The sequence below is a fragment of the Pogona vitticeps genome, chromosome 2 (genome assembly GCF_051106095.1).
Source record: "Pogona vitticeps strain Pit_001003342236 chromosome 2, PviZW2.1, whole genome shotgun sequence".
NCBI lineage: Eukaryota > Metazoa > Chordata > Lepidosauria > Squamata > Agamidae > Pogona > Pogona vitticeps.
Genome location: NC_135784.1, coordinates 193,987,143 through 194,011,021, shown reverse-complemented (window position 1 = coordinate 194,011,021; position 23,879 = coordinate 193,987,143). Strand labels below are relative to the sequence as shown.

At 44.3% G+C, this 23,879-nt stretch overlaps 2 protein-coding genes across 12 annotated transcripts in view; one reads left to right on the top strand and one right to left on the bottom strand.

The window, feature by feature from the left end:
• LOC110091475 (rap1 GTPase-activating protein 1) overlaps window positions 1–9,559 on the top strand; it is a 68,757-nt gene extending 59,198 nt beyond the window's left edge. For 6 of the 10 annotated variants that reach the window (XR_013541312.1, XM_020815621.3, XM_078384757.1 and 3 more), the window contains 6 exons: window positions 873–989; window positions 2,005–2,131; window positions 2,239–2,341; window positions 4,677–4,762; window positions 4,907–4,976; window positions 8,835–9,559. Coding sequence is in view for 8 of the 10 variants with exons in the window: in XM_020815621.3 (XP_020671280.3) it covers window positions 873–989; window positions 2,005–2,131; window positions 2,239–2,341; window positions 4,677–4,762; window positions 4,907–4,930 (457 nt within the window). In the remaining 2 variants the exon portion in view is untranslated. Of the gene's footprint in view, window positions 1–872; window positions 994–2,004; window positions 2,132–2,238; window positions 2,342–4,676; window positions 4,763–4,906; window positions 4,977–8,834 lie in introns of those variants that run through there. The other 4 variants (XR_013541313.1, XM_078384756.1, XM_078384754.1 and 1 more) reach the window with 2 other exon arrangements.
• Window positions 9,560–10,403: 844 nt separating this feature from the next.
• LOC110070151 (glutathione S-transferase kappa 1) lies at window positions 10,404–22,672 on the bottom strand. 2 transcript variants are annotated; one of them, XM_072991821.2, is made up of 8 exons: window positions 22,423–22,672; window positions 18,527–18,608; window positions 17,742–17,870; window positions 15,674–15,774; window positions 14,195–14,230; window positions 13,559–13,675; window positions 12,401–12,494; window positions 10,404–11,199 (listed from the first exon to the last, which is right to left on the bottom strand). In XM_072991821.2, exons 1-8 carry the CDS (start codon window positions 22,516–22,518, stop codon window positions 11,156–11,158), a joined length of 699 nt encoding a protein of 232 aa, XP_072847922.2. In that variant the 5' UTR covers window positions 22,519–22,672; the 3' UTR covers window positions 10,404–11,155. The 2 variants fall into 2 exon arrangements, with proteins under 2 accessions (XP_072847922.2, XP_078240887.1); XM_078384761.1 differs by lacking the exon at window positions 22,423–22,672 and adding an exon at window positions 18,889–18,951.
• Between the last annotated feature and the right edge of the window lie 1,207 nt (window positions 22,673–23,879).

The window sequence follows — 23,879 nt, the reverse complement described above, 5'->3', positions numbered from 1 at the left end:
GTTTTGATTTTAATTAATGTTTGTGTATGGTTGCGCAAGATGTGTCAGTTTCAATTTCCCCCATATCTTGATAATTCTTTGGGTTTTTTGGTGTGTGTCTCTCTGTGTGTGTGTCTATGTGTGTATGTGTGTGAGAGAGGCATTATTGTTATTTTGATTAATACAAAACTGATGTTTCAGTTCACATGTTGCCTCTAAATATTAAAATGCCTTTGTTCATCTTTATCTTAATTGCAAACCACAGGTTACACTAAGATCATTTAAAATGACCTGAATGTAAAAACCTTGTCTCTGACAATTCTAATAAGTATAGCTGACCACAAGATTAAAAGGTATGCAAAACTCTTCCTGGGTTTAACCTGTCAGGTTATCCCAGTGGTTTCCAACCTTGGATCTCCAGAGTCGGACCGTGTATATCTCAGTGATAGACCACTACATGTGCCTTTTGTTAAGACTGGCAAGAAGGCATTGCATGATGGAATTGTGTAGTTGTGTGTCCCTGGCACAATCGATTGTGCAAAGCACAAGTGGAAGTGCTTAGGAGATAACACTTCCATCTTGGCTATAATGCAGCTACTGTGCATACAACTTTAAGTTGCACGTGTATAGTTGTGCAATAGGATTTTGGCCATAGTAATCTAGCAAAAAATACAGTGCTGGTGATATCTATAGTATCCGCATATTTAAGTGTTGAGTGATGTTGTCAGGACATATTGTGATAACTTGTCAAGAGAGCCAGTCCTTCTGCTAATGATCTTTTGAGGGATCCATGTTGTCCCTGTGCTTCCGAGAAGAATATGTAGTTATGTCTTACAAAACTAATAGAAGAAATGCTTACTCTCGATAGTAAAATGTTTTTCTTTTCTCCCCAGCAAAGACATTGCTGAAAGGATACCGAAGGTATTGGAGAGTCCAGGGCCCTTCTTTGACCTCAAATCGGATGGTTCCTCCAGCCCCAGCTCCCCAGAATTCCCCAACAGAAAGACAAAGTGAGTTCAGAACAAGAGATTGGTGGAAGACTGCTAGGTGTGAGAAGATTTCAGCGTGGACAAAAAACATTGATCCTACCATATAATATACAATAGAAGATACGGTGATGAAGTATATTGGTCTCTAATGAACCAATTGGCCAGAGTAAAGATGTGACTAACCAGCAGGAAAAATGCAAATAGATAGTCTGTGAAGTCTCACCTAGGAAATCAGGTTTCTCTGGGTGAGTTTGATTTAGCCGAACAAACAGAAGTCAGAAGGGAGAAAAGAGGAACTTGTCAACCTGCCCTGCTTGCAGCTTGTTAAAGTAACACTGCATTGTCCCTCTAGATTTGCAGGAGGCATAGCTACATCAGAACTAAACAAGTGTCAAAGGGCTATGTTAACAAGCTGCCAAAGCTGCCTGAAGCTGCTTTAACAAGCAGTTTCCTCCCCGCTTTCTACTGACACCCCAGTCTTTTTTTCCCTTTAGTTTCCAGCCCCCCTGGTGCACCAATGCTTTCTCTAAGTCCATAAGAAAAATAGTTTGGAGACAAGGAGTGCTCAGTTAAGGTGAATTGAACACTTCTGAAAATGCCCCATTGCTTTTTATCTCACTGTCTTAAACTAGCAAGCTGAGAGAGCCAGCATCTGATTGCCCATTTGGTTTTGAAGTTGCATCGGCTCAGACGATCACACTGCTTGAGCCAATGTGGATGAATTCAATTAGGAACAAAAGTAGAAGCTGTGATGTTGGAGGAAAAAATTACAATTTTGGTGGGGGAAACTCCAAACTGATTCACATTGACTTGTACATCATGTAGTCAATGGAACATAAAATAAATCAGGCTGTCTCAGTCCTGGAGGATTTTCCACATTAATTGTTATTGTCATTTCGCCTTAGGTCTGTGCAGCATTTAAGACTTCTCTACTGTATAGTGAGGTTTTGCCACAAGGGGGAATATAAACATGTAAGTTGAACAAATGGCAAAGGCGATGATTTGGAATTCATTTTCCTTCATTTTCCTTCGGCAGAGCCCTTTCCAGCCAGACATCAGGTTACTGCGTGATGCAACCTCTGTCTCGTTCTTCATCCAATGGGAGCAGCTGTTGTAGTGGAGTGAGAGAGAATGAAACTTCCGAGGAGGAGGAGAATGAGGCGGTTAGTGTGATGGCTTTTAGATCTCTTTTACATGAATAATTCCAAATTTGGGTTGATAACAGCATGAAACTGCCCTCTAAGGCCTGCTTCTTATTTCTCTTCTGCAGGAGTTGATGTGTTCCCTTGAAGGTCCCCAGAAGCAGGACTCTCTGGTTCAGAATTCCTGGTTAGATGATAGTGTCTGTACACCCAGCAGTACCAGCTCACCAGGTAAAGACTAAAATGAGTTCTTGTGTGTTCTAGGAGAGCCTTACTAGTTTCAGTGGATGCACTACCCTTTCACTCTCCTTCGTACTAGAAAGACTTGATGGGTCTCCACATCCCACACTGCAATAATTGGACAGGGGCCTTTGTGTAGGGGAAGGAACTGTTAATTAAGGCTCATTTATAAGAGGTGGGCATGATGGCCTATTCCTAAGTAGGGAGAATATCTTCCATGATATCCCTCATATCTGGCCTAAAAATGGGGCCAGTTTGAGATTGATTTCTTTAGAGATTCTTAAGATCTGCCCTGACTGAGAACTGGAATAGTCAAAGAAATAACAAAATACACTAGGCACTGAGGATGGACTTGTAGGCTTAGGAAAGGATGTGATGAAAGCCTGGCTAAATCAGCCTTTAGTTCAGCCTCTGCTTTCCTCCAGGACCTACCAAGCAATAGCAAAAGAGGGGGGGGGCACTGCTCTAATAGTGTGATGGAGAAAAGGGAAGTAAGGTGCTGTTATATTTCACAAATATATTTATTTGTGAAATATACTTCAGAGCCTGATGCTACTTCATGAGATAACATGTTAACCCCCCCCCCCAACCTAATTGTCCCATTCTGAATTGGGATTTCTTTTAATGGGTTAAAAATATATATATACTGTATTGAGCTGTATTACATGTCTGTTTGCACCTTTATGTCATTCAGTTTGGCAGAAAGCTAACAAACATTCCCACAACCCCTGACAGCAAGTTCTACAAACTGACTTCCGTGTTGGACAGAGAAGCACTTTCTTTCTCCTGCCTTTTCTGAATCTGTTTCCTTTCAGCTTCATCAGTGGAGCTTAAGTTCAGGTATCATGAAGGAAGGAGGCAAAAATCCTCTGTGTATTTGTGTCCACTGTATCAGCCAGTGGAGCTTTCCAGATGGAGGAACCATACTTCACCTGCCAGCCTGTCAGGGTGATGGCTGAAATGGTGGATGGCTTTCTGTGATCAGTTAATAACACACTTCACAGATGAAGAACAGACACTAACATGTACAAATCCTGGCTTATCAAAGGTACCAGGATACTCAGAAGCAGTCAATATATGATATGTCTGCAGCCATGAAAGATGCTGTAGTGCAACCCCCTTCTTAGGGAAATCTAGTCTACTCAAAAGAATTGAATTAGAATCACCCTGCATCAAGGGATTTCAGCTGATAGTGGCATCTCTGCTTCAGGAAGCTATGGATGTAGCTGATTATTTAGATACATTTCAATCTAATTTGTAGCCTTGTGTGTGAATTAAAACTTCCTTGGTTGACTTTGTAGATGACCTATACAGTATCAGGAGCATATGGAGAAAATCTTACTCTGTTAGATTTCTTGGCAGCATTTAGTGCTTCTGCTGGGCTGAAAAGTTTGGTCCAGGAATTTTCATAACTTTCTGTAGCTATAATGAAAGCAGCCCGCAAGTGGAGAAATTCTTACAATTTGCAGATGGGGGATTGTATTTACAATATCCAATTAATCCCAAACAATTCTGCTTCACTTTTTCATCCCTTTTTTAAAACAGGAAAATAAACTTTTAACACCACTGCCTTGAATGGTCTAGAAGAATATCTTTCTAATTTGGGATGGAATGCTCCTTGTTTGGGTCCTTTTAAGAAGAAAGGCAGGGTAAAAATATTTTAAACAAATTAATAATGATAAATAAATAAATTTATTTAAATAAATACATTGGTCAGTGCCCCTGCATTCTCCCCAAGGTTCCTTGAAGATAGATCTGCTTCTCCTCACTCACATGGACTCAGTGATGGACGTTCCATGTTCTGTCAGAGGAAGGAGCCTCATTGCTATAGAACAGTGGTTTCCAACCTTGGGTCCCCAGGTGTTATCAGACTGCCACTCCCAAAAGCCCTGGCCAGCACAGCGAGTGGTGAAGGCTTCTGGGAGTTGCTGTCCACGAACATCTAAGGACCCAAGGCTGGGAACCATTGTTATAGAGGCTTCCTTTCCATACTTTTTCCACAAGGTGTTTGGATCTGCTAGCCAGTTGAAGCCAGCCTTTTACAGCAACTTGCCAGTTCACTGTTCTCTCCTCTCTTCTCCTCCACCAGGTGGTGGGGATTCCTCTTTGCATCCTCTGACATCTACGTAGCTGCCACAGGCCATAGTGTACCTAGGTAGACACAGGGACAGGCAGAAGGCAAGCAAGAGGGTTCGTGATCCCTGCCCAGAGGATGCAACAAGTCCAGAAATGTCTCTGAAGTTTTGAAATAAGGAAAGGGTACATCTCATGCCTTGGAAATCTCTGGATTTAATCCTCTGTTGTTGTTCTATTGTTTCTTTTTCAGTAACTCAGCTGCTCCCTTCGAGTAGTGCTTCAGGCTCCATGGAGAAGGGGAAAGGCAGTAAAGTGGATGCTCAGCGTTACAGCCCAGTATGTTAACCTTTTTCCATGTTAATAAGGAAGCAGGGAGGTGATCTAGGGGTTCTTCGTGCATTCTGGGGGTTCTTTGTGATGCAGGAAACCCAGGGTCAAAGGGAAGAATGTTAAAGAAACTGCCACTTCCTTATTTCACAGGCCTCCATTTTGTGCTGTGTGTGATGTCATCGCTGGAGGGGTGTCTCAGTGCATGCTGGGTAATTCACAGGTAATCTGCATCCTAGGGAGTCTTGGTGCGAAGGAGAAGGGCTTGTGGGGAAAGGGAGAAGTCTTTTTGTAACCTTCTGTTTACCCTTGTGAAAGAATGAAGAGCAGGGATCCCAAGTTAATCTTTCCTGGTTTTGTACTCTTCCCGGTCCCACAGCACTTCGGAAACCTTTCCTTTGGGACCCTCCTAGCAATTTGGACCGGTCCCTTCAAAAAACTGATTTGAACCCCTACCAGACATGATTGTCTGATAAACAGTTTTCCAAGCACTGGAAAGGCTCCTGGCCAGTTCTCTGATATTGCCTTGATCCCCACAGTGCCCTTCTCTTGCCTATCTCCCTGTGCTGCTATGGCTTTATTATTTTGCTAAACCATCTTTTTGCTCACTGGCTAGTTATCTCTGTATGTATTTCTGCTCCTCGTTCTCTCTTGCTTTCTGCCTGCCATTAGTAGGTTGTGCAATTTTTGTCAGTTTTACATTTCCAAGGAAGTGTGAAGTACTCGGATTTGCTGGTGGGTGTGGGTAAATTAAAAACCTGCAGCTCCTTTGCTCTTTCTAATATCTTTATAATCAATTCTCCAGGTGACATGTTAATTGCCCCTTGAACACTGACTCATCAAAGATAGTATTTATAGTTTTTTTCCAGCCTTGCAAAATAAATAAAATAAGCACAACTCTTTGGAAGCCCATCAGATACCCATCTGTCATGTCAGCTTCACAGGCTGAGTAGCTTTAGAGGAAATAACAGGCAGGCTACTGTGCCTGACTTTGGTGGACCACTTTGTTTAGCCGCAGGTACTTCATACAGTGTTTCAGGGAGCACAGGAGATGCCATAAGATTTTGCCTCCTTTGAATCCACTGTGTTCCTTTGAAATCCATCCCATGTCTGTATACCAGATGTCCCTCCATAAATTTAGTGAAGCACAAGAAGGCAAGGTAAACTAACTTTTCTGAGTGAACCAGATGGGCCATGTGATGATGTCAATCTCTTCCCTCTCCCAAACTGTCCCAAGCGGGCTTGAACAGTTCAGTGGTGGTTTGGAGAGATGTTGATGCCATTTCATAAAAATCACCTCCAGGTGGTTAGTGTTAGTTGGTTTCCCAGATGTCTTTGTATTAAAAGTTAAAACAGTGGACCACCCCTGAACACACCCGATCTTTTCTGAATTTGGAAGCTAAAGAGAGGCAGATCTAGTTTCTACTTCGATGGGAGACCACCAAGGATCTCCAGGCAGGGCTAAGGAAGAATCTTACATGAAACCCCAGAGAACTGTCAGGATTGGCAGGACTGGGAAAGGTAGATTAAGTGTCTGCCTTTTTCCTAAAGTTGTAATTTCTTGCTTTCCATCCGCCTACAATGCATAGCCTCATTTTCCAGCATGAAATTATTGCCCCTGGAATGGAATGACCATTCTGGAAGTGCATCCAAACTCTGCTAGGGGTGAGGGATGGCTTTTTCAGAATGGCCAATAAGCTATCAAAATTTTTAACTGGACCAATTAATTGCCCATGTTATTCTGTCACCTAATAGAAATAAACAACTAACTTTTGTAAAAGCTTCCTGTCAGATATTACTAGGAGGTTGTGTTTCTCCCTTATGTATGTAGGTTTTGAAGCTTGAGTTGTTCACCACACAGATACTTCTGCACCTGTACAAAACAATCTCAGGAACATTCTAGAACTTTACCCTTCCCTTCTCCAATATACTGCTCCACCCAATGGTCATTCCTTCAGTTCCCTTCTAAGCATTGCTAGTGCAGACTCTTGGGAATGCTTGGCGCTTTGGAGCTTATTCTGTATAACTTATAGCAGCTCTAATATGGCTTTCAAGGTAAGTGAGATAGAGTGGTTTTACCACTCCCCCAGTGAGTTTCCATGGCTAAGTGGGGATTCAATGTGGATTGTCTCCCAGCTGGCCATCTAGGGTACTGGCAATGCCAATACCTCTTGAGCCTCAAACACCAACAGTCCTCCTCCCCCCCCCTTAAATCTTCAGCCCTCCATGCTGACACATGGCCTCCATGGTGTTGTCCGTGTCTGCAGCGCCAACACCCCCATCTAGAGGTGAACAACGGGGTCAGGAATCTCCGCGTGGCTCTTGGGGAGGTGCAAAGCTCACTGTCCCCAGCAGGGGCATTGGAGCCAGTCCCAATAGACACCAGTACAGCGATAGAGACCAGTAGCAAATCGAAGGTGGAGAGTTCCTAATCAGAAATATTGAGTTTCTCTGAGCATATGAAGAACAATTTTTTTAGTAGAGAATATTTAACATTCTGCCTCCCTATCAGATTTAAGAAGCATGATTACAATTCCAAATCCAGTTGTCACAACATAAAAAGAAGTATTGGCATACCTTCCTAGTAAAAGCTCAGTATTAACACATTCCATTTTTCTTAGTGAACTTCTAGGCTTTACTCCAATTCCCTTCTACTTAAATTTTGCCTTTGTAAAGGTAGCTGTAGTGCCCCATTTCTCTTATACACAAAAACTTCATTCTCATTTTCCCTCAAACATATTGCATACTTTTGTGAGGGTTCGGTTTTAGGCTCCTCTTTCGGTTCAAAAAATTCAGTAGATTTTTGTTGCTTCAAAACAGGTGAAAGATTTATTGGTGCATTTAACAGTAGACAAGTGTCCGTGACATGATTATGAGTCTTTTCTCCTTCTGCCAACGGGTCTGGAAGGGGTCTTCAATCTTCAAACAGGAACAGGTTGCCATAACTATTGTTCCGTGGTCCCGGTAAATCAGCAGGGGCCCAGACTTTCACGTTCTGCCCTGTCAAACCTTCCAGTAAGGGCATGATCTTATCCTCCCGATCGACATTCCACAGGGTTCGTCCCTCGGGATCTCAATCCTCCCAGGGTCCTCCCTGTAATTCTTCTTCCTCATATCTCTTATTCTCCATTCTATCCTCTCTCTCCTTTCTCTAGTCTTTCCTTCTCTTCTCTCAACCTCCTCCTCCACTATCTCACCTCGGCTTCTCCCCAATAAGAGGGTCTAGAGGGCATCTCCCTTCTTCTTCTATAATCTGCATCTTCTTTAGCCACTCTCAGCCTCTCCCATAATCCTGTCCAGGGATCCTCCATCCACACCCATTCCCAGTCTAGCAATCAACTCTCCTTCCTTTTTACCACCCCTATTCCTGCCCAAACTCCACCCTCTTCTTCCTTTCTTTTTCCACCTTTTCCTCCTGGACATCTCTCACCGTTACACCCTGCAAGTTCTCAGTAAACTCCTGTTTCTGTCCCTTGCTGAATTTCTGCCACAAGTTCTGGTGCTGGCTGGGGATTCTCCTCCTTATTCTTGTTGTGGGGTAAGGGAGGCTCCCCAGTGAGTGGGGCATCCCTCTTGCCTTCTGACAACTTTTATACACTTCTATAATGCCCGCCAATTTATATGCCTATGCACCTCCAGATGTTTTGGACTTCCCCTTTGAAGTCCTAACAGCTGATGATCAGGTTTCAGATTCAAAGTGCAACACATCTGGATGAGCAATATGTGAAGAACCACTGTTTGAAGTTGAAGACCATCAAATTGTGTAACCTTTTAATCATTCTGGTTGTCCTTTTCTGCACTTTCCCCAGCTTAATGTTATTTTAAGAGGTAGTATTTTCACCTATTCTTGAAAAGACCCTGATGTTAGAAAAGTGTGAAGGCAAGAGAAGGGACGACAGAGGATGAGATGGCTGGACAGTGTCACTGAAGCAACTAACATGAATTTGACCCGAAGACAGGAGGGCCTGGCGTGCTGTGGTCCATGGGATCATGAAGAGTCGGACACGACTAAGCGACTAAACAACAACTTTCACCTAGTCTGTCTCTTCTCAGTTGTCCATTTTCCTTTTTACATTTGTAGGATTTGTTGCTGAAATGAGATCTCTCCGTTCACCCTGAGGTTTGGAGATTATGCTGGTTTCCCAGAGTCATTTGATCTGATTTGGCTATTCTGCTTCATTCAATGATAGCTGCACCAAAGGCAGTAAAGAGGTCACCAACCACAACGTTCCGATGTGGCATTTGCTTATCCATGTGTATCATTACAGATCAATAACCTCAGAAGGGGAGAACCAAACTGTGTCTAAAAAGGAAGTCTCTCCCATCTGCCATAGTCCCGGAAGCAAACAAGAACAGAGTGCTTTTCTGTTTGTTCTTATCACTGCTAAAATGTAAGCATTCAAGACCAAGCTTGGAAAATTTTGGACATCTCCTAGAGCCTTTTTGTCACGGCTGTTTCTGCATCCAGTTTTTTGAGGGAAGACCTCAAAGTTGAAAAGCAGATTGTGTCACTCTAGGGATTACACCTGGTCTGTCCACCTCAAAAGGAATGTTTCGTTATGGTAAGGCACATTTGCACCAAAGTACCCAGGTGTCTGAGAGCAGAAGAGGGTTGTGTTTATTTCATCACTCGTGGGACTCCCTAGGTCTTTGTTCAGTAGTGCACTGTACCACATTCACCCTTCTTTCTCCAAATCTCTGTGCCATCAAGAACTTGTAAATGTGATTCTGTCACCCCTTGTTACATGCTTGTGTCTGTGGTGTCTTCAGCTTGCAATAAAAGACTACTAATGACCAATACACAAATTCTATTGTCAGCTATCAGAATGCTTTTTTTCCTGAATCTTTTGGGATACAAATATGGGTTCTGGATTGCCTTCTTCTAAGGCTGCTCTTGCCTTTCTGTAGCAAAGAACTTTAAACCATATGGCCACTCTTCTTGTCTTTACATGAAGCACAACACTGCATTGAGTGAGCTAAGGTATTTTGACTACAATCCTATACATTTCCTATGACTAAAATCTTCTGAATAGGATCCAATCAAAGGATGTTCTCCAAGCCCAAAGAAAATGGTTCCTGGAGCTGGTAAAGAATTCCTAACTGTACTGCCCAAAATACAACACCAGCCAGGACAAGGCTGCCCCAAGCATATACAGGATTGCAGCATTTTATGACACAATGAAATGTAATAATTGCCGAATTAAGTACAATAAGGACTAACTTTGAGTTTAATTTTTGATTTAGTAAAAGGGGTCGTGGCAATCACTTTTTAAAAATCACGTTGAGTTCTGCAGTTTATAGACACTGAGCGCAGCTCTTTCGAATTTTGCCTTTACTTTTCAACCATGCCGCTGATAACGCTTCTGAGCCATACAATACTCAGAGTACCTAATGTACATCTTGTCATATTTGGTTCAAGTAGATTTCCAAACTGTATGTCTTGTCCATATTACTAAAAAGTGCTATTTTAAATTACTTAAGGCTTGTGTGAAAGCTGGAAATTGAAGGGAAGTGAGGACAAACAATCAGATGGAGGGACTGCTGCTCAGAGATGCCAAGAGAGTTCCAGGTTTCATCACTGGCATCTCCAGTGGAGTCCCTGGTTATTGACTTCTGTCGCTGAAAAAAGAAACTGAACTTTAATTCAAGCTTGAAAGAAATATGTTATCTTTTTATAATCACACGAAGAAAGAAAAGCAGGATAATAAGATTAGTGGAAAACAAGGTTGAAAAGGCACTGGTGTGGACAGAAGGCACAATGATCAGAGCTGCTTTTCTGATTCAATTGAAATCCACCCACAAATCAGTCTGTGTGTCTAGAAGCCAGCTGGAAGCTCTTATTCCGTCTCAATAGCGTGCAAAGCAACTGGTTTTTGCAGCATCTTAATCTCTCCAATGACCAGTAAAGCTTGAAGACAAGGATCTCATCCTTCCGGGAACTGTGACTGGATGTGTGTCTTTGTAACCATCCCCCTTTCCCACTGCTTCCGCCTCCTGATCATGCTAGTGGTTCACACATTTTTTTTTTGTATCAATTGTTTTTAAAGGGCAAAGAAAGAAACGACAAAATTATATAGGAAGCAGATAAAAGTGAAGAATCCCCATTAATGTCCATGTTAAGGCACATCCAGAGGTTTGACACCCTACTGACCCACACCATAGCATAGTACATGGTGCCACTGGTCAAGCAGAAATTTGATCATCGTTATTGGACATAGATTGCACTGTAGACAGGTGTGATGACTGCAGTAGCAGAAGCTGTAATGTCTCACGTGTCCCTGTTCCAGAGTGAAGAAATGCAATTTGCTCATTATGGCTCCTGTGTTGACCATTTGGAAGCTGACAAGGCAGACACTCCCTAAGTCTCCTATTGATGCTTTTATGTCCCATTGCTCGTAAAGCTTAGAGCTTAGGGGATGCAGGAACGGGTCCCTGCCACTTCTCCCCTGCAAAACAAACCAGACAGCAAATTAGAGTCAGGTGACACAAAAGCAACCTTTACAAACAAGAGCTTAAAACACAGATGAACTTAAATGCAACGCAAAACTAAGCAACTTAAAACCAATGCAGAATGTGTTCTTTGTTGTCTGTTACATGCTGTCAAGTCTCAGTCGACTTACATAAACCCTAATAAGGTTTAAGATATGTGAGACATTTAATGAATATTCACACCTTCCTTCAGAACCAACATCCACAATATGATCACATAAGCAGTATGTGGATGTGTAACTGTATAAGGAGGAAGTAGTGACAAGAAATAAATAAAAGTATAGTATGATTGCTAGGGAGACTGTTAATGACCCCTGACCTGAGAAAATGGTGTTGAGCTTTAAAGACTTCCAGACAGAAGAACCTCTCCAGTCACAATGTTCCAGGTGATAGCTCAAGTATGGACAGTTTATGGAGTTTTCTGCTCAGGTGGTTGAGGTTCAGCTGGTCCATATGAGGCTGCCTGACACTCTTGACACCAAAGTTGTTTACTCACATCTTATGCCAGCTACAAAGAACCAAATGGGAATGAGGGTCATTTTGCCCTCCAGTTGTTGCAACTCACAACTCCCTGAGAATACTGGAAAAAGTTGAAGGTGTAGGAAAAGAGGAAGACTGAAGATAAGATAGATTGATTTAATAAAGGAAGCCGCAACCTTCAATTTATGAGACAGGAGTGTGGCAGTGCATGACAGGACCTTTTGGAGGTCACCAATTCATCAGATCACCAGATGTATCTTGACAGCATATAAAAAACCAACAACTCTGTGTAAGAGTTTCAGATTACCAAAACTAGAACCTTGAGTGGACACAAGGTTTTGTGCTTATTCGGAATTTTCCAACCCTATATCCTGGGAGATTTCTTCTAAGTTGTTCAGAAGCAAGGGACCTCATAGCAAAAGTATCTACTTAATTCACTGGTTGCAAAAATCCATGGATAATCCAGTCAAATTCAAGACAGCCTAAACAAATTCCTGGATGAGAGGACACACACACCCTGCCTAGACTGGGCATGAACAGCAGGAAACCTATTCCTCACTTAAACCAAATGAGAGAAATTCAGTTGTTTCTTAAGGTATTTGCAAGTGTTCAAAACTTTCCTTCAGACTGATTCGTCCAACCATAAACTTGAAAAGACTCTTGATTAAGAACACTCACCCAAGAGGTGTGCCAGCAGTTCTAAACGATCGGAACCAAAGAGAAGCTGGGGCTTGTCGTCAACATAGATCACCGAACATGGCAACCCAAATGCCTGAAGGGGAAGAGATAAGAAAGGGAAATGGGCTTCTGGTGTCCAGTTCGATGTAGCAGACAGGAATCTGCAGAGTTCAAAGGTGCAAACTGGCTCCCAGCTGTGGTGGCTGCACATTTAACCTGCATCGATCTATTCTAAAAAGCCACAATGTAGGTTTTTGGAAATTTGGTACCTAGTCCCTGAAAAATAATGGGAAGGAAAACAAATCTCTTGCACTTTCATAGCATCTCTGTTAGGATGCTTGAAAGCATCCTCTGATGATGCCCGAAGGTCTTGTTTGCCTAGGCTGAGGGAAAGACCAAACATAGCCAGGGTTGGCAGCAAATACTCTTGGCTCACACCCACACATCCAAAAGAAAATGGGCAGCTAGTGGTTAGCTGTCTGTCACAGCAGATGGTAGTGCAGCCCATCTCCTTGTCTGGTTCTTCCCTTCAAAACACTGTTTCAGGGGAAAGGGAGGAAGGCAAAGCAGGTTTTCTGTGGATGCTACACAAACACTTGTTTCCGATTTTTCTAAGTTGTGGGCCAACAACAACTTAGTGGTCAGGACCATGGGTTACGGCAACAAAGGATTCCATGCACAAATAAGCCACTGCAGACAGAATTTGCATGCCATCCCACATCAGTTCAAACACAGTAAGTTTCCGTAGTTCCCAGATTCAGCCAAAAGCCACTGAGTGCCGAATTATCACACGGTGCCACAGAGACACACACAAATGTATGTGACAACAAGCTCTACGATACGAAAGGAAACAAAAGAAAAGATTGGCCAGACCTTTGCCAACTCATTTCCCAAGGTTATTTTTTCCTCATGTTGAAATAAGGCTCAGGCTGGCAGTGAAGAAATGTGCCGTAACGGATCAAGAGCAGTGCAAGCAAAGCACAAACGAGAAGGCCCAGCTCGCCAGGGATGACAGCCTGGTGCAGGGCCCCAGGGCAACCTCACGGGTCAATCTGGTGGCTCACCAGGGCATTTGCAGTTCCTGACGGTTGTACCTCTTAATTCCCCACCCTGCCCTTTTGGAAAAGAGCCCCCTGCGCTCTCTCCTTGCTGGCTCACCCCATATTTTAATACTTCTTCTGTTGCTGCTTTCAAGCGATCCTTCACATCAGGTGAATTACTCATTTCCAGAAGCTTTTGGGCTTGGCCTTCAGGTAAGCCCGCTTTCACTGCAGCCTGAGGAGGAAGAAACAGACAGTAAACGCAGTGCCAATTATTTATTCTTTTTACATGGAACAGCTTTGCTGAGTCAGAAAACTGTTCCACTAAGGCCCTCGACTCTAGGCCCTTTTTGCCGGCTGATAGGAGATGCTAGGAATGAACCTCAATTTTCTGCATGTCAAACAACCCTGCCAAACAAGGGCGAGGGCAGGAAAAATATGTCAAGGTCCAAAAACTCCCAAATTTGGGAGTTGAATAAACTATGTCTCTGCATCTTTGTCTATGCAAACCAGCAAAGTCAGTCCACCCAGACAGCAATGTTGGTGCAAGGAATCATGCCGCCCCCCCAACACCCCCAGGATTTAACAGTACATCAGTCAGAAAGTCAGAGTTGGAAGGCATTTAAAGAGCCCTTGGTCTGTCTGTTCCAACAGCAGAAATATCCTTGTAGCATCATCTAGACATCAAATGCATCAGAAGCCAACAGAAGGCCCGCTGTGGCTGAAAAGAAAGAGAGGAAGGAAACAACCTTACTGCCAAAATGCTCTCTGGCTGGGTGATGTCTTCATCCTGCAGGGACAAGGAGAAAAGTGCAGGATTACAAATACTCAAGAGTCAAGAGATTGATCACAAAAGTATCAGCATAGTTATCTGTGTCCAACAATAAACAGAAACCTGAAGAAAAACAAAAGGGTGAACATAAGGTGCCATAGCTATATTTTGGCCAGGGAGGAGGTGAACATCAAGAGTGCACCTTCTGCTAACCTCTTACGACCTCTGAGCAACAAAGATAAACTCAGATTTATTACATTCTGCCACAGCTCCGTATGTAACACGTCCAGTCCCCCACACCAAAGGGTCAGGGCAATGTCATACAAACCTGTTGTGACAGAGATACAGGAGGCTTGGAGACAGTCTGCCTTGCTGGCTCCTAATTAGGCCTTCATTGTTTACACATTGTTTAGTCTCCTGGTACAGGTACCAAGGTGATCCAGCCAGTTCCAACTCCATCCCTCTTGTTCCAGTTCCAAGTCTTCCCCTTACTGGGTCTGGGGCCCCTCCCTTCACTCAGGGGGAACCCAGACCCATCCTTTTTGTCCCATGATTACATGTCAATTTGTCACCCCACATTGCCGACGCCTCTTCTGGGTGGGTGGGGGCCAGATGCTGTTTGCCCTGAATCAGCTGCCTTTACTGTAAAGCAGTTTCTGCCCTTGGCAGATGATCCCACTGAGACGTCTCTTAAAAGGCACCTGTTGTCCTTCCTGAATGGTCCCGATGCCTCAATCTCAGGCTCCTCTGACTCACTGCCCTTTGTATCCTCCTGCTCCCTCCTTCCTGGAAATTAGGAACTCTTCTCTTTAAAGCCTCAACCCTATCTCTCTTTAAGAGGGCCAGCCATGTCTTCTCTGCATGTTTCCCTGCACCTCACCCCCATGGAGGCAGCCTCTTCAGTGGGCCCTTCTTGAAGCTCTGAGATGGTATTGTCATCTGCAGCAGAGGGTTCCTCCCTCTCCTTACTCCCATCCTCAGCATCTTCTCCTTGGAACCCTAGCATGTGCTCCTGGCATGCTTCAGCTGAGCTCACTGGTGCTGGATGCTCTCTCCCCAAGTCCTCCTTAAATATATGAATTGGCCCAAAGTTTGCAATGCCTTAAGTAATCTGCTGCTTCCTCATCTGTGCATTGTTAAGCACAGAGGGTTTCACTACCCTGCCCCACTCTCCTTTGCAAACTGTGCCGGGGGATGCTTGTCGCCCATAGCCAATGGCATATGTATTGAAGCAGCAAGAGCTAGTGTTGTGGTTCCCATCTGATTTGCCTTGACTCCATCACACCAGAACAATCTGCCTTTGCAGGTCTTGGTAACAGCAGGAGCAGTTTTAGCAATTCCCTGGAAGGCTGCAGTGGTGCCTTTTGCTTTCTGGATTCTACACCTGAGTCATTTAAACTTTCTTGCCTGGGCATCCTCAAGAAGTTGGGACAAAAAAGTTGCAAGTACTTGGATACTCACCCGAGACCAAATGCGCAACCACAGTTCTCTGGAGACAGACTCCACAAATCGAGGTTCTGTTAATTCCACAGCTGTGACGAACCGCATCGCGGCTAGAGAACCTGCATTTGGTAAAGACAAACACACAAAGAACATGAGAGTTTGCACAAAGCTCTTACTGGACGACAACATGGCCACACAACAACCGCTATCAACATCTCTGCCAAGCTGCTAATTTTTGCATTGCCATTCCACTCCCCTGTGTAAAATATCTTCCTTCTAAAGCTGTGTTACATGCCTTTCTCTGATGAAGTGCATCACTATCCACCAAAACCTACAATGATGCAAATGTTCTAATCTTTATGGTGCTCTTTAAGGAGAAATTAGATATGATCAGACCTTCAGCACTTTTTAGAGAACTAATAACAGGGTTACAGTGAGGAAAAATGTCAAGACAATGGCACTACCTGGGGGTGGAGGGTATAGTTTTTAATTTTTCCTCTGACATTGATTAATATAATTCTTTGTCGTGGTCATCTGTGAATCACACACATGGGTTTGGTGCCTGTGTGGAAGCCAGCCTTGGAATCTTCTAGAGCTTCAGGAGAAACTCTTCCCTCCCCAAGCGCTACTGAACATGAACTGTAAATAGTTCTCTCTTCATTCTTCTTTGCTCCTTCCTTACTCCCACCTTGCTGTTTATGGCTGGCACGAGCCCAGTGCTGCAACACGATAGAGACGAAAGGTGCCATTTATGCAAGAGCCATATGACTTGGAAGTATAGGATCTGCAAGGTTTTTACCTCGGCTGCCTTGAAATTAAACAAAGCTTTAATCCTACACTTTGCAAGAAATCTGTGAATTTGTTAAAGACTGTTGGTTGGCCTCTTGCCGACCCACAAGCAGTGCACAAACCTTTTTTGACGCTCAAACCATGTAATTTGCAAACACCTCAGATTTGCTTCTGAGGTGTTTTGATCAACAAAAGGGAAGAAGGAAGAAGTCCAGCACCAGACAGGACAACTCTAAAAACACACAAGAAAAGAGGCACAAATCAGCAATCTTTGATTTGCTCTAAGATTCCAGATGCTGAGGTGTGCTCAGGGGTTACGCCTACATCGCCTTGGGCCCTCTCATCAGGCCATTCAACAACTCCCTGGAACCCAGACAATGGAGAGATCATGTTGTCGTGTTCAGCACCGGAGGGAGAATTGGTTGGATCACCTCCCTTTCTCACACCATGTACACCATTTGTTCATCAGGTGGGTTGGTGCAGCAAGTGTTGATGGAATCCACCTTTCCCACCCCTCAACAAGGTGCCCTGTCTTGGAACCATAACGGACAATAGTCAGGATCGCAACCAAGATCTCGGTCTCAATGGCAGTCACGCTCACCAACACTGAGGAGACTCACACACACATCCCATTATTCCCACATTGGTACCAGAGGGAACAACCTATCCAGCCATTCTCAACCTAGCTTTGGCCACAGCTATAAACACAACATGAAAGATGTATAGGCGAAATCAGGACTGTATAAGTCACAAAACAATCGTTAGGAGGTGGTGTGTGAAGAACTCTTTCCAGTCTGTAGCTCCCTTCAAATGTCCTATGGCTCCCCAAGGGGGCTATTTGGCTGCTGTAGAGAATGGCTGTTAGATTCTCAGTATTGCCCACGGATGGATTTGTCTTGTCCTTTTTCTATCCTCTGCCATTTTTCAGAGGTTATGGTGGGTACTGTGCCCATTACTTCAAAGTCCCCCAAAACGAATGGGGGCCATCCACTCACCTTGCTCTCTGTCATGATCAGTGTTATTGTGGGCAGCAGACAGAGGAAAACTGATGCAGAACCATTATGGTGTGGTTGATCATGAACAGCAGCTCTGGGGGAGGGGAGCCTTTCTCCTGAGGCTCTGGAAGTATCTGAGGCTGGCATCTGCACAGGTGCAAAACCCACATGTGTCAACTGACAGATGAACACTCGAAAAATGACAGCTACAGGTAAGTGACCGGTCCTTACATAAGAAATGGCTGAAAACACCCTTCCTTTCTAGTGACATAGGAGCCATTTCTCTAAGATTGTTTTCTTACCTTTCCTAATAACAGTCCCCATAAAATCTGCTGGTTGTTGTAGTGGTACTTGGTAGAACTTTGCCATCCTCTTGAGATCTTTCGTCATATATGCTGCCCTTCTTGGCAACATTGCTGGGGGTTGATTACCTGTTGCAGAGGGGAGTGTGTTACAGGAGGAGAAGACAATTTTGACAAATTATATTGTCTCTTACGATCACTCACATCTTATGTGGGAGTAGGGGAGCTTAACCTCTTTAAGTCTGAACTGAAAAAAACCTGGGGATAGGTCAGTAAAGCCATTTTTACAGACAACACAAAATTATGGCCGTCTCATCCAGTTACCACCCAACTTTCTGATGATCCAAGAACTTTGTTCATTTCACTTTAACAAAGTTTATCAAGATTAATCTTCACAGTAAAGTCCAGAAAGTGAGTTATTAATTGGGAATAAACAATATAGTTTAAGAAGGAAAGCAAAGACTGAGGCTCAAAATGTAGAAAATGAAAGCCCTCATTTCAATAAGAGTACTTCCAAAGAGATACATAAGATAAAGGATAAAGAATATATGAAATGATACATGCATCTGCTGTGGTGTAAATTAAATTTGCCTCAACCCCTATGGCTGGCTCCTGCACTTACAAAGCAAGAGAACAGCAACCTCTGGTGTTGTAACAACAAACCAGCAGATACCTCCAGATTAAGGTTCATGCTCATCTCTATTCTGAAGTAACCATTTTTAGTAAACAGTTGTTGCTGCCTATTTATCTAGGAGTGCCAAATGTGAAGACAATTCAGTACCTACCAGACTCCTTCATTATGCCTGCAAGGAAAACTGGCCGCAGAAACAGCTCCATGTTCCAAATAGGACGGTATCGGCACAGAATCTACAACAATGAAGAAATATTATTCATGTAGAACACTGGTTCTTAACCTTGGGTTACTCGGGAGTTTTGGACTGCAATTACCAGAAGCTTTCACCACCAGCTGTCCTGACTGGGGTTTCTGGGAGTTGCAGTTCAAAAGCATCCGAGTAACAAAGGTTAAGAACCACTGATGTAGAATGAGGTGCAGAGCTATGAGCCACAGGGTATATTTGGAAGCCTTCATCTGCAACATGAAAGTGGTCAGATGTCCATCTGTTTCTTGAGAGACCATCACGCTTACCATGTGACATGAGCCTTCATACCTACTTCATCAGACGGAGGAAAGGAAAAGGAAAAGAAAAATGCAACCTTTGCAGAGGGTCCTGTTTACAGACATCCAGAAAGAGAAAGGATGTTCAAGGCATCTATAACAGGAATGCAAAAACCTGTGTAAAATGTGTTAAAACCTGGTAGCTCTAAACATAACTCTGTATTTCAACAGTGGTTATTAATGTAATTTACTATGAAATTTGGACTAGAATAGGCCTGAAGTTTGGAGTAGAATAGGTCTGAAGTGGAGTCACACAGGGTAGAGAGACCGCTAGCTTTGCCAAAAAGTGCAACAATCAAATAACAGATCCCACCCCGCTGGGGACTGGTCACATCCACCCATTACATATTTCAGGGAACTAATCCCTGATATATGCCCTCAGAGCCTATCATTCCACTGAGCAGGGTGCTTAGTCAGGAACATACTCTCCTAAGGTTCTTTTTTATATAGTAAAAATGAAAGCCCTAATCCAAAACAATGAAATTCAATCAAAGTCATCAAACCAGACATAAGAAAATGAGGTGGGGGTGAAAGTAAAAAAAACACACCACAATTTAAAGTAGAGCCCAGAAAGCTAGGTCAGTCAATATCTATTTGAAACTAAGTGAACTGGATAAAGGAATTGATATAGAAAGTGAGGTTTTCCATTGAAAATTGGACCAGCTTTTGCTTCCAACTTTGACAGGGCAAAATTTCTTAAGCTTCCTGATTGTTCTGAGTTTGGAAATGAGAAGGCCAATATTTACCAGGGGGAGGGGAAAAGGGAATGATCTACCCCCAGGCAAAGCTTTTGCATAGGATGGAATGGAAGAGTCCTTAACTTTGCCTGAAACATTTGAAAATGTTTTCACTCCTATTAAACACATGTAATGAAAGTTGCTCCTCATGAGCTTTAAAATGAGTGAGACTGAAAGACTGTGTAGATGAACATAGTCCCATGAGTCTGCAAAGGCCAATCTTAGGAATTCTGATTAGTTAAGCATTAACAAACTTAACAGCCTTCACTTGGAATCCAATGCTGTCTTGTGTAAATATCTGCACCACACACACACTTATTCTTACTCTGATACATCAGTGATTTATGTAGAGTGTGATATTAAGGATAAGATAACAACTATGTGAAGCTCCTTTTAAATGAATGCAAACACTACCAACTATGAGTATTGGGCATTGGTTTTTATGCATGGAAATAAAAGACGAGATAAGTCCTTGGATTGAACCAGAGCTTGGAGATGCTATTTTTGGGACTGAGAATCCTAGGTGAATACAGCTATTTGTCTGGGGGATTCTGGGAGATGTATTCTGAAAAAGTAACATTTGCAAGCTCTGCCAAGTATTGGAAGGCCAGAATGGTCTTTGGCAGAATCCACATTCAGTGCTAGGGCTCACCCCTTGCAAATGTAGAGGATTAAGATGACCAGACTTTTGACCATGTGCAAAGTTTATTTTCCTAACTAAAAATAGGACATTAAATTTGCAATCATTCACTATTGCAATGGGTACTGAACCCATTGAAACTTCTTTCATTGTTTCATGTACAAGTCCTACAACTGGAAAGACAAAAATAGAGAAAATCCTAAATTGTAAGGCTGATGGATTGGGTCTGTCTGTTTTTGCATAGTAATAACAAATGGCAACATATGTTGTTGACAGAAAAACCAAAAACACCTGCTATGCATTAAATAAACTAGAGCTCAATACTGTAGTAAAGACGTTACATGAATGGCACACTTTCTTGTGGTGTGGGCTAGCAACATTTTAGAATATTATACATAATCCTTTTTACTTCCACAAAAGCTCCAGTGGTATTTTATAGGCCTCTGCATTTTGCTTAACATCAACAAACCACCTGTTCAGAAATCTCAGCTGTGTCTAAAAATCCAGAACAGTGCAGTGAGCTCTCAGTCTCTGATGTGGTCAATATCCTGTCAGTTTTTGACAGGAGCTGGATTCAATGGTCTCTATAGGGTTCCTTCCAGCTCTGCAGTTCTAAGATTACTGTTGTTTGTTGTGGTTGTTGTTAATCAAAATAATGCATATTAATCAAAATAGGCCAATGAAATTGCTCAGCATACTAAACAGGCTCAGCTCCACAATTCAAACAGGTTGTGGCTGGCCTGGGAGATTGCAACATTTTTTTGCAGCCAAAGTGAATGGGACAAAGTTCATTTCAAAGATTCTGAGGCTCTGCTGGGGATCTGTGAAAAGCTGCCAGCTATCTGAGTTGGTTGCACTCTTGCCCTGCTCATAATTCTTTTCCAATAGTATGGAGTGCAAAATAACTTGGCCTTGGATCACACATAGGAATTCCTCAGCTCCAGCCTGAATACAGCCCAACATATGGCGCAGGTTTATGGTTTGACTGTAGATGATCAACATTATTATCCAGGAGGTAACTGGGGTTCTGTCCATGTAACAGATCCTCAAGCCCCAGCACTTGTGGGTCTTTTATCAACACAGGTCGGTTCTCATTTCCAAGCTGCAACACTATTGGTCCTACCTGATTTCCTATGGTACTACGTACTATTACTGCTACTGCTAAAATTTATACCCTGCTTTTACCCTGCTCTGGTCATGCTCAAGGAAACTCTATCCCCCTGCAGCTAGTTTCCCTTTTCACATACAGCAAGATTATTCAATTGTTCCTTCTTTAAAGAGGAATTATTGGCCAAAATCCTACTAAATAATTTATGCATGTGCAAGAGGAATAGCAGGATAGGATTCGGGGCATTAAATTCACAGAGGAAATTACCTTTGTTTAACAGAATTTGACTGTCAGAAAGCACTGTAAAAGGATCTTGGTCATGAATCACACATTAGAAACAAGCCCACCCCAACGTCCCACCAACACTAAGGCGAAGAAGTAACCATTGAGCGGCCTGCCATTCCTTCTCCTTCCCAGCCTCGAAGTGGGGACCCCTCAAAAACAGCGCCCTTCGTGAGGAAGACGGGAGGCTGCCGGCTTGGAGGAAGGCGACCATTTACGAAAAGGGAAAACACATTTAGGGGCAAGTTCTGAAGGGCTTCCCCTGCCAGAAAACACCCCCAAACCTGACTCTTCATAGGTTCGATGCCTTTGTCATGGCGACTGGTTTTTTTTGGGGGGGGGGCAGGAGATACGAGATATGAATTTGCAGGAAAATGAATTTTGAACTGGAAGCAGATGCCGCTGACTCGGAAGGAGGAGGACCACGGCGATTCCTCGGTTAACCTCACGGGTCCGAACTGAGACTGCTGCAAAAGTGCTCGGTTCTGCTCTGGCCCGTCGTGTTCAAAGCAGAAGAAGCTGCTCCCTGTCCCTCTCGTCTAGAGCTGCCTGTCCATCCACGCCCGCCTGTCATCGGCAGGTGCCTCCGGGAGGACTTTCGAGAGGAGAGGATCCCACCCCACCCCCGCCAGCCTCACACAGCGGGTGTTCGCCCCACTCAACCTGCCGGGACTGCAAAACAAACGGGTGGGGGCTTGGAAAACGAGCCCCCCCCCTAGCCTTCCCTCCGCTCTTACCTCAAAGCCGAACCAGGAATAGGGAGACAAGACGTCGAAGAAGAAATCCACCCGCTTCTTGCCTGTCCCGACCCCTCGGCTTGCCGTCGCAGCCATCGCCCGGCCGGCCAGAGCAGCAGCGCCCAAAAGGGAAGGCCTGCCCGCTTGCCACAGAAACGCCAGGGCGACCAACCGAGGGGGGGGAGAGGGCACAAAAGAGGGCGACGAGAGCGCAAGCCTTTCCCACGACGAACCCGCAGATCCCGCCTTCCACGGGAGACACCCCTTGGACTCTGCCCGTTCCGGGTTTGCTCTGCCAGGTGGGGGTGGAGGGGAGCGGGGGGGGGGAAGCGCGGCGGTGCCACGAGACCTTCTCGCTGCTGACCCCTAGTGGCAACTCCGGACTTGCCGAGACTTGCGGCCCCCGCCTCAGCAGGCCTTGGCCCGGTCCGACTCCTCCGAGAGGGAGCCTCCACACGACGCACGGCTGGGGGGGGGGGCGAAGGGAGAGAAAAGAAGAGGCGCTGGTTCTCTTTCCTCTGAAATGTCTTTAACAGCCAGGCTTCTTTCGGTTCGTTACGGTATATCCGCGCAGTGCCGTTAAACACACACACACACACACACTTTTACTTTTGCCAACCGGTGACCCGTGCAACCACCAACACCGTGTGAAGCTTTTGCCCTCCGACTCGCCCCGCTGGGCTTCAAGGACTCCCCTTTGTGTCTGTTGCGGGGGGAGGGCGCTCAGAGCATTGCGGGCTCAAAGGCACGTCAGAGTCGCCTCTTCCCTCCTCGGACCATCGATAGCGGGAAGGCGGTATGTATGGGGAGGCACTGCTGCTTCTCCTGGCAGCTTCCCTAACCTGCATTATCCTTTAAATATAGAAATCCTCCGCAGCCCTGCCGCCCCCAAGCAGCTGCCCCGGAGCAGTCAGGGTCCACCTTTCAGCCTCTAGCGTGTCCTCGCTAGGGTCGGACTCTGACTCTTGACCGATGGGTGAAAGGACAATCCCTTCCACATCCTACCCAGATAGGATCCAGCCCTTGTAGTGGTGTCAAAGGAGAATAAGGGAAGGAAAAAACAGTCCTGGGGCAATGAAGCCTGTTGATGCTGCTTTTATGACCTTTGAGAGGTAATCCAGTTAGGAGTCTGTTCCCACGGAAAACCCACTGTTTTAATGGAATCAGCTTGCAAGAAAGATTAATCTAGGATTATAATCTTATGGAAATAACCCCACCCCCAGCAACTCACCACGGTAATGTTTTGCAGCAAAAACAAGGAAGGGTCCGATGGCACCTTTGAGATGAGCTGCTTTCATCTGCAGTTTATGCCAATTAAAACATGTTTGCCGTAAAGGTGCCACAGAACTCTGTGTGGTTTTTAAACTTACAGGGGAATCAATGCTAGCCTGAAAGACCTAAGCATTTCTAAACTCTGCTGGACTACAGAGGTGTATGTTTGTCAGCTGGAATTCCCC